At 39.4% G+C, this 9,589-nt stretch overlaps 1 protein-coding gene across 4 annotated transcripts in view; it reads left to right on the plus strand.

Moving 5' to 3' along the window:
- Positions 1-9,589, plus strand: part of LOC116841948 — a 23,986-nt gene that overhangs the window by 9,119 nt on the left and 5,278 nt on the right. For 3 of the 4 annotated variants that reach the window (XM_032810501.1, XM_032810502.1, XM_032810503.1), the window contains exon 14: positions 4,259-9,589. In XM_032810501.1, the coding sequence (XP_032666392.1) occupies positions 4,259-6,492 (2,234 nt within the window). In that variant the 3' untranslated portion in view covers positions 6,493-9,589. The remainder of the gene's footprint in view (positions 1-4,258) is intronic. The other variant, XR_004377639.1, reaches the window with a different exon arrangement.

Below are 9,589 nucleotides of genomic sequence, written 5' to 3' on the forward strand. Positions count from 1 at the left end.
TATATATATATATATATATATTATATATATATATATAAAATGTTATAGCAAGTGTAATATATTATTAAAAATTGTTGAAAATATGCTGAACATATAGAGTGAACGATGAGGAAAAAAGAAAAGATTTCATCTTTAACTTTATAATAGAGATGTTCCTACGGTATGTAATGCACAAAAAGCGGGATTAGCTTTTATTTTTAGTGCTTCTGTACGAAGTGATTGGTGTGTGGCGACAAAAGGAAGGAACAAATTACATATAAATATTGCATATATATAAATATATAAATAAATGAGAATATACATATACATGTACGTCATGCAACATATGAAAAGTTATGTTATATATTATGTGATATACAAAGTTTAGGTACACTATTTTGTCCTACTCATATATATATATATATATATATATATATATACACACACATATATATATATACACATATACGTGCAAACGTATATTGAATGTTATAATAATTGTATTATATAGCACATTAAGGTATGGGAAGAATAGGTTTCGAATATTCTGAAAACGATTACCCAGTGTGATTAACAATACCATGAAAATTGTGTTCTCAGTGAGATTAGATACCTTGTTTTGTTTTTTCTTTTTAACGACTGAGTTTTTTTAATAGGAAAGCGATAGTGTTTGTAGATTATTACATAGCGAACGATACCGCGGACCTTTCCTTCCCACGATGGCTCTGCGCGATGCGTAAGCGCATGAAACATATACATACATGGACATACATAAGGGTTATTATATATACATATATAATACCATGAAATTGTATTTCTCCCTTTGCGCGATGGTAATACTACAGTGGCTAGCAAATAATATTTATCAATTATTTTCTTTTCTTACTCTTCTTCCTCGTCCTCTTGTTTCTTTTATCTCTCTTTCGTCTGTCTCTTCTTTTCTTTTTCTTCTGTTCTATTCGTTTTTACGGTGTTCTGAGTTTCTTCGCTTTTACGCGACACTTACTAATTTGGGTTTCTTTTTGGGCATGTAACTAACGTTTCTTTCCATTTTGTATGCTCGAATCTTAAAATAGGACGATGTGATTTAGCGATATCGCGCAACGTGCAAGTTCCATAGATAACAAAGGAGATGCGATCAAGAGGCGATATCGCGTTGAATCATCATCGTCTTATCTTAATTTTGGGAATGTAAAAATCACGATCCGTTGCGTATGCGTGTGTGCTCCGTTTGCGTACTTTCGCGTATCCTGCCTTACGTACTTGTCGCCCGCGAGAGAATGCGTTAAACATTTATATCAAAAAACATATCTTAATGTAACGAGAATGCTGTATAGACATTAATTGACAACGCGCGATAATACTTATCTTTTTACAATCGTTATTCCTTGGATGGAATTTTCACGTGACGATGTAATGGCTTAGATGTAAAAGTGCGGAACCCAATAGCAATTTCTTCTTGAATCACGGAAAAAGAGATATTGCGAAATCAATTCCGTTCACAAATGCTCGAAAAGGGAGGTAATGCGAAGCTCGAGCGATGTAAGAGCGAGGTGAGCTTCGGATTATCTTTCTTGGCACTGACACTAGTAGTATTACCGGAATCGCCGTAATGTATTGATTCTTCCTTGAGTATGTTAGTATCGCAAAATAGAAAAAGATCCTTCAGGGTACGACAACAGGCGGAGACAATGATAACTGACAAGTGCGCTTTTTTGTTTTCGTAAGACAGCGAGAGAGAGAAGAATTGACGAAAGACAAAACGAATATCTCACACTTCTGTCCAATGTCTGGAACAACCTAATGAGTTTGGGAGGCACAAACACTTTCATATTCATTTCGAAACGAACTTTACCGTTTGTTTATGAAAATTTTTTTGATCCTGTCCTGCTTTGTTTGCCTCCCATGGTGCCTCTGATTACGCACGGTCGCGATCACGGAGAGATCCCTGATACGGTGAGTCAAGTTGAATGATATCAACGTAACAACAAAAAGAAAAACCCTCTCATTCGCCGTGGAACACAAGCATGCATTTCCTTGTGGTTTTTATGGCGATATTCTTGTTGTGTCAAAAAGAAAGAAAGAACGAGAGAAATCTCCTGTTGCGAATTAAGAGCACTATAGGGGGCTAACAATCTCGGATGGTACCTTTGTCGCTGTATTAAGACAAATAATGTTACAGCAATAAAAATGTAAATTAGCATACGGAGTATTTGTTTTTTTCTGAATGCTACCGGCGCAAAACGCAGCAATACTTTGTATGTCGAGGCGCGAACGATCTCTGAAGGAGAGAGAGGGAGAGAAATCGCGTTGGTTTATGTGTCATTTGTGGCTCTCCGCGTATAAGCCGTTGCGACGAAACCGTTGGCGCAACACGTGCACGTTATTACCAGACTGCAACTCAGAGCATTACTGCGTTTTTCACGTATACTTACCCTTAACCCCCTGAATCTGATTAGGACTGTTCCAGACCTATTGGTGGCGGTACTAACAATAGCTTAAACTAGAATATGTCTGTTGTACTATTTTTTTTCTTCACGTCGAGAGGGCTCGACCTCTGAATTATCTTCTCTTTTTTGTTTCTTTTTTTTCCAAAGGTGATTACAGCAAGACTGTAAATGTTTTAACGCACATCACGCCTGGCAGAATGCACTGTCTGCAGCAGACCTAATCAGACGTATCCTGTCTCTTCCGAGTCTTTTTCTTCCGTAGAAAAAGTACTGTGCTTTTATATATTGTACGTGCGCGTGCGTGTGTCCTTTACTGTTTTGTATAAACATCATTGTGTAGAAGCTCGCGCGACACTCGAATAGTTGAATCTGCAAGCGTTCGAGGAGCAGAAATATGTATCATATTTATTTGTGTACACGTTACATTTAATTATTTGATTTATACATTACGTTCAGAAGATGATTCATCTTCATTTGTACACGGGATGTGTCCTTCTGTAATCGTGACTTTATTTTGTTTTTTTTTTTTTTTTTTTTTTTTTTTTTTTTTTTTTTTTTTTTTTTTTTTTTTTTTTTTTTTTTTTTTTTTTTTTTTTTTTTTTTTTTTTTTTTTTTTTTTTTTTTTTTTTTTTTTTTTTTTTTTTTTTTTTTTTTTTTTTTTTTTTTTTTTTTTTTTTTTTTTTTTTTTTTTTTTTTTTTTTTTTTTTTTTTTTTTTTTTTTTTTTTTTTTTTTTTTTTTTTTTTTTTTTTTTTTTTTTTTTTTTTTTTTTTTTTTTTTTTTTTTTTTTTTTTTTTTTTTTTTTTTTTTTTTTTTTTTTTTTTTTTTTTTTTTTTTTTTTTTTTTTTTTTTTTTTTTTTTTTTTTTTTTTTTTTTTTTTTTTTTTTTTTTTTTTTTTTTTTTTTTTTTTTTTTTTTTTTTTTTTTTTTTTTTTTTTTTTTTTTTTTTTTTTTTTTTTTTTTTTTTTTTTTTTTTTTTTTTTTTTTTTTTTTTTTTTTTTTTTTTTTTTTTTTTTTTTTTTTTTTTTTTTTTTTTTTTTTTTTTTTTTTTTTTTTTTTTTTTTTTTTTTTTTTTTTTTTTTTTTTTTTTTTTTTTTTTTTTTATTTAAAATGCATTTCTGAGTGCGTGTGTATCTATACGGAGTATCCTAAAGATCTATTGAATCTTAGAAGGTCGACCTATCGAAGATTCTCAGTCAGTTTTCTTTCGCTGTAAGGGCTGTGGCATACAGAGAAACGTAAGTGGTAAGACTTAAGCAGTAAAAAAACTTGACCAAACACAGTCAATTATTCCTATATTAAGAAAAGAAATATTTGAAAATTTATTTGTGGGAAATATAAAGTTTATTTATGAAAATAAACTTATATCCCACAAATAAAATTTCAAGTATTTTTTTCTCTGTGCAGACATAGAAAAAGAATAGTCGACTGTAGCTTCTTCATTTTCTTACTTATTACTTACGTCTTATTGTTTACATTTTTATGTGTGCTATGAAATATCTCTAAAAATATCTCTATGAAATATCTAAAGATAGATTCCGGGATACTTCGCATGGTGTGAGAGAGAGAGAGAGAGGGAGAGAGAGTTTCATTAGTCGAAAGGATTAATATAATCACTGTTATCACGTAGAATTACGTTTCTCTGGCGAAGTTTCGCGAAAGTAAGAATACAATAGGTAAGTAATGATACGTTTCTCAGTAAATAACAGGCTCGACGTTTCCGATCGCGATGATGACGTACATATATATCTCGTAAATAGAAGGCACTTTATCTTAAACGTAGAAAGCCCTGCGACGATGAGTGCTAACGAGGATAACTCTCTGTTCCGCAGGTAAATCGGCGATGAACGGCAGGTCGAGAGGGCCCTTGACACAGTGGAATTCCGGGCTCGAGCATCGTAACGGGACCAACGACGTTGCTGGCGTCGGCGTCGTCGGCGGCGGAGTCGACGGCGGTACCGGTATTGTCGGCGGAGTCGACGATGAGGCGTCGTTGATCACGGAATCGAGCCCGGTCTCGCCGCCGTTCGTGCGCGCCCCAGCAGAGGATCGTTCCAAGTACGAAAAGCTGGCGTTCAACGCGGACGAGGTGTCAAGCGACAGCGACAACAAGGGCGTCGCGACCAAGGAGCGCGCGAAGAAGGCCAAGCGGAGACGAGTGAAGAACGTGTTGAGCCGCAGGAGACGAGTCGCGCACGACGTGAACAACGCGAACGCGGTGGAATATGAATCCGACGACTCGATCGGCTCAGCTAGCGACCTGCGGGCGATGAACGATGAGGAAGGTAATCAGGACGAGGAGAACGACGGTGACGAGCGCGAACGCACCATCGACGAGACCGTCTCCGAAAGCGTGCGCACATGCGGCAGCTCGGCGTACCACGCGGAGTGCGAGTCGGTAGCGACGCACGAGGACGACTACAGGATAAAGAGGCCGAAGAGGCATTACCGGGAGCAGCAACAGCAACAGTTGCCTACTATTGACGCCGACCCGATCGTCGGCCACCAGTACGGCGAGAAGCCGTTGCTGCTCGACGATGAACTGGACCCGGAGTCGAAGCCAGAGCAATCGCATGGCGACCCATTCGTGCGGCATCAGTACGGCTCGAAGCCGTTGCTGTTCAACGGCGACAGCTCGTCCGACGACAACGAGCGATCTAAGTCGTTGAACAACGGTATCTGGAAGCTGGAGGACGATGTATTTGCCATGGCGCCCTTCCCCAGGTCCAGCAGCTCCAGGAAGAGTAGCGACAGCCGCGGCAGCGAGTCCAAGAACGTCGATTTAGGTAGCGACAGGAACTCACCGTCGCACAACTCGAACTTGGTGACGCCGATCTCCAGTTCGCCGGTGTCTGCGCCGACGGAGGTGTTCGTGGACGTGGACGCCGGTAGTAAGGCATTGACTCCGAAGTCCGTTCTGTCCTGCATTCAGTATCCAAAGAGCATCGCTGTTACCGGTGTCAGTAATAAAGCCATTTACGAGGAGCCTCCTGTGAGCTTCCATCAACCCATTCAAACGTCGCCGTCAGTCAAGAGCGGTCCTCACCGTGTCGGCATCGCTGAGGAGGAGGAGGAGGAGGCAGAGGACGAGAATGCCGAGAAAGACCTCTTCGGCTCGTCTCCGTTCAGCCCCAGCGGCTTCACCAACCCCTTCAACAACGTCCAGCCCGGCTACGCCGGCATCGACGCAGCCACGCAGCCAGCCATGTCGACGATCCTCAGCTCCCCGGGCTCCACGTATCTCGATTACGCAAATGTCCCTCTGCAACGTCCGCACAACCCGACGGACGCTTACTACGTCGCCTCTACTGCCCTCCCGACGGCGGTTGCATCTGCATCCAAGTTCGGCATGGTGACCGTGAACCAATCCGAGCCACTGGTCAGCGGGGATACCTCCAAGGATCTCTTCGGCTCCATCCCATTCGAAGAGTTCGCATCGTTGAAGATCAACGAGCAACAGCGCCCGACATCCTTGGCATTGTCGCAGTCGCATTCTAGCAACTACGTCGATAACGTGACTTTAACGACCGGCAGTGGAGGCGGTGGCAGCGGCAGCGTGCAATCGCCCAACTCTGTGGTCCATTTGACACCCACACCACCCACCGCAGCGTCGCAGCAAGTCACCTATACGATCCAACCGACTGCGCACACCGCCCGGATCACGGTGCACGCGGTCAACAGTGTCTCCAAGGTGGACATCGCGTCTGACATGATATCGCCCATGTCGCCCGAGCCGCTGGTCGGTCCTACGGATGACGACACGCCGAAGCACAAGCGGGACAAGTCTAAGTATCACCTGATCAGCGAGAACCACGGCGACATCGTCAACGTGCTGCCGACCAAGGTATCGCACAAGACTAAGACTGTGAGTCACAAGAAGACACCGAAGAGCAAGAGGAGCACCGCGGCGACCGCTGGTTTCAGCAACATGAGCTTCGAGGATTTCCCCAGTGACGAGAACGAAGAGAAGCAGACGCGCACCAAGGTCGCGCCCTTCGAGGTGATCCGCGAGCAGTCGGAGAAGCGATTCGGCTCATTGAAGAGGAGGAGCAATCCGTTCACCTGAAATGAGGTTTCCGCCGGCACCGGTTAACGCGCGCAATCGTTTGTTATTGGCGCGCTCGCGCAACGAGTATAGAATTAAGTTGATGGAACAGTCGATACGGTTCTCTTAAATTCTCGTGGGGATTACTTTCTGTTTTTTTAGAAGATTTACACAGAGAAGTGAGAGAAAGAGAGAAAAAGAGAGAGAGAGAGAGAGAGAGAGACACGAGTAGAAATAAGAAGCTGACAAAAAAAGACATTATGTGAGGAAGGTGTTGATTTGTGCGTTAAGGAGTGAGAGAGATAAAAAAGGAAGAAGATAGAAAGTCCTCGTTAAATGTCTAAAAAATACCAAGGTAGGTGTTGTATATTTTGTTCGTGGAAATTATTATAATCCTTCGGAATGAGAAGATTCCGTTTCCTACTTTATTTGGCAGACATAACAAAACTTTTACACCAATCTTTTATACCAATACATTGTAGGAGATAGAGATTGTTGGATTGAATAACGTTCTGTATTCGTAGCTGCGATTAAAGAACGGCTGAGAGGAGTTAATCGCGGTAAAAGAAACAAGAAAGTGATATAGTCAAGTAATCTCTCAGGAACACCGGGAGAACACAGTCGACATGCAGGTTGTTTAGAGAGCGCGTTCAAGGCGGTTCGCCTTCTTTCTTCAGCTTCGAAAAATGCGCGAATTTGTTAGTGGAGTGAACTCGGGGCGAGCGAAGTTTGTGCCCATTTACATAACCCGTTTCCGAAACGTACGTTTGTGAAAAAATATAGGACAAAGAGGCATATGGCGCAAAATAAATTTGCAAAAAGGCACATTGATTCGTTATCTATCTCAGTAAAATTTTCATCGAAGTATAGCGGTATTTGATTTGTATTTCTTTTAACGTATAACTTGTTTCCGTGTCTTGACATTAAAAAGTTTCAAGATAGCAATATGTATTTTAAAGGTTGTAGAAGCGAATCGCGAAGAAATACTATTGTTGTGTGTGTATATATATGTATGTATGTATGAATATATGTATGTATGAATGTATGTATGTATGAATGCATGTATGCATGCATGCATGTATGTATCACGATTTCCGGACGCTTGTATATTTTGCCAACTATTTTTTCACAAACGTCGACAAGGCAATGTGATAGCAGCTCATATAGCTGCGTACATTTATATCAGAAGGCACGAATACACATACATACAGCATGAATAAATATATTTATACATATACATCCACATGCCTAACTGACAAATGTGCAGTGAGTCGTATAAAAACGTGATTTACACAAGTCAGAAAGTATTAATTCATATACTACCACTTTTTAATTACTTTTTGCATTTTTAGAAGATTTACACAAAGAGGGTGTGAGAAAAAGAGTGTGTGTATGTAAGAGAGAGAGACAGAGAGAGAGAGAGAGAGAGAGAGAGAGAGAGAGACAGGTAGAGATAAGGAACTGACAGACAAAAAAAGACATATAGAGGAAAATGTTGATTTGTGCGTTAAAGAAAGAAAGAAGCACTCTTTCCAACATGTTTTAACCGAAACCAGGTTGTGGAACTTGGCAGCTTGATACCAAAAATGATAAATAGGTAGAGAAAGCTCGTGCATCTATTTTTGCAGCTAAGTCTTTTCGCTACGTTTGTACTTTAAAATTTGTAGATTTCTACTAGTAGTACAATCTACAGTCAGCTCTTACGAAGCAATTTTTCTCTAAGAGGATTATCTAAACTGTATACATACATCTGTAAAATATAATCCTGTTACGAAGTCTTTGCATCGACGAAAGTGAAAGAGAGAAAAAAGAAGGAAGGAAGGAAATATGTACCGTGTATTCGCATAAACTCTCGGGAAAGAGAGAAAGAGAAAGAAAAAAAAGAGAGGTCATATATATGAACAGAGTATTCCTTACGAAAATTATAGTAATACATAGTTCACAGAAGTCGGTGTTACAAAGGCGCAGATAATAGCATTTGAAGTGTAACTCTCGTAACATTCATCCGCGTTACAAAAAAGAAAAAAAAATCTGCATAATACGTCGCAAAAGAACACGGATTCGCCTAAAAAGGATTGGCCTTATTGTGTAAAGACTGACTTATCATTTAACAGTCTCGATTGATATTCAGATCGCACAAGGTGGCTATAGCTCTTTTAAATAATTTCTTACAATTGGACGACGCGTTAACGCCATGATATAAATTTTTCGACTACGCTAACAACGCGACTTTCGCACCCGTAATAATCGAGACCGTTGAACAAGATATAGAAGTAAAAGTGTTACTGGTACATTATAACAACGGTACTAGTAATACGTTTTTTTTGTTGGTGAGGGAAAATTGGTGAGGGGAAAGGTTTACGGAGGGAAAATCCATCATGAATCCATCTTCTCTCGTCCCCTTAGGGGAGGACGGAGATTGTGTCGGACTTCTACCGGCTAAAATCTCTCCGGGATGCCTTCTTGGGGCATAGTAGAGGCGCCGGGGAGCTGTTCATTACATTACTTCCCCGACGTCCCTACACCAATAGTAATACTAACATTTACTTTTATCGCGTTGCATTCATAGATACATACACACAGATACGTTCACATACACACTCACACACTCAAAATGTTACTCATGTATACCGAACTCAACGAAGTAGATGGAATTTTTATAACTTTCGAGTTATCGTTTCAATTAACTGTGAATTTTCTACTGCTAATACTGCGCCTTTCTAATCGAGTCCATGGACAAGATCTAGTTCAGTGTAAAAAGATGTGACAATATTATAGAGAAAAGAGAAATGTTTATATAATCTAAGTGTTTTTATGCGCACGCATATTATACATACATGTATACATAAAGTGTAACATAATTTGTAGATATTAGCTCATATGATTAGGTGCCTTCCTTTACTAAGTAGCGTTCGAAGCTTGCAATCTTTGCTCTGTCATGTAGTATAAAGAGGAAAACCAATAGTATTATAAGACATAAACAGAGTCAATTGTATTTGTATGTGTAAGGGATAGCATCTGAAAGTTTATTTTCAGTTTAGTTCCTATGCATATATATATATATATATATATATATATATATATATATATATATATATATATACATATATATATATAT

This window comes from Odontomachus brunneus, unplaced genomic scaffold (assembly GCF_010583005.1).
Source record: "Odontomachus brunneus isolate Ranch 3 - 2012 unplaced genomic scaffold, Obru_v1 Obru_scaffold_019, whole genome shotgun sequence".
Lineage (NCBI taxonomy): Eukaryota > Metazoa > Arthropoda > Insecta > Hymenoptera > Formicidae > Odontomachus > Odontomachus brunneus.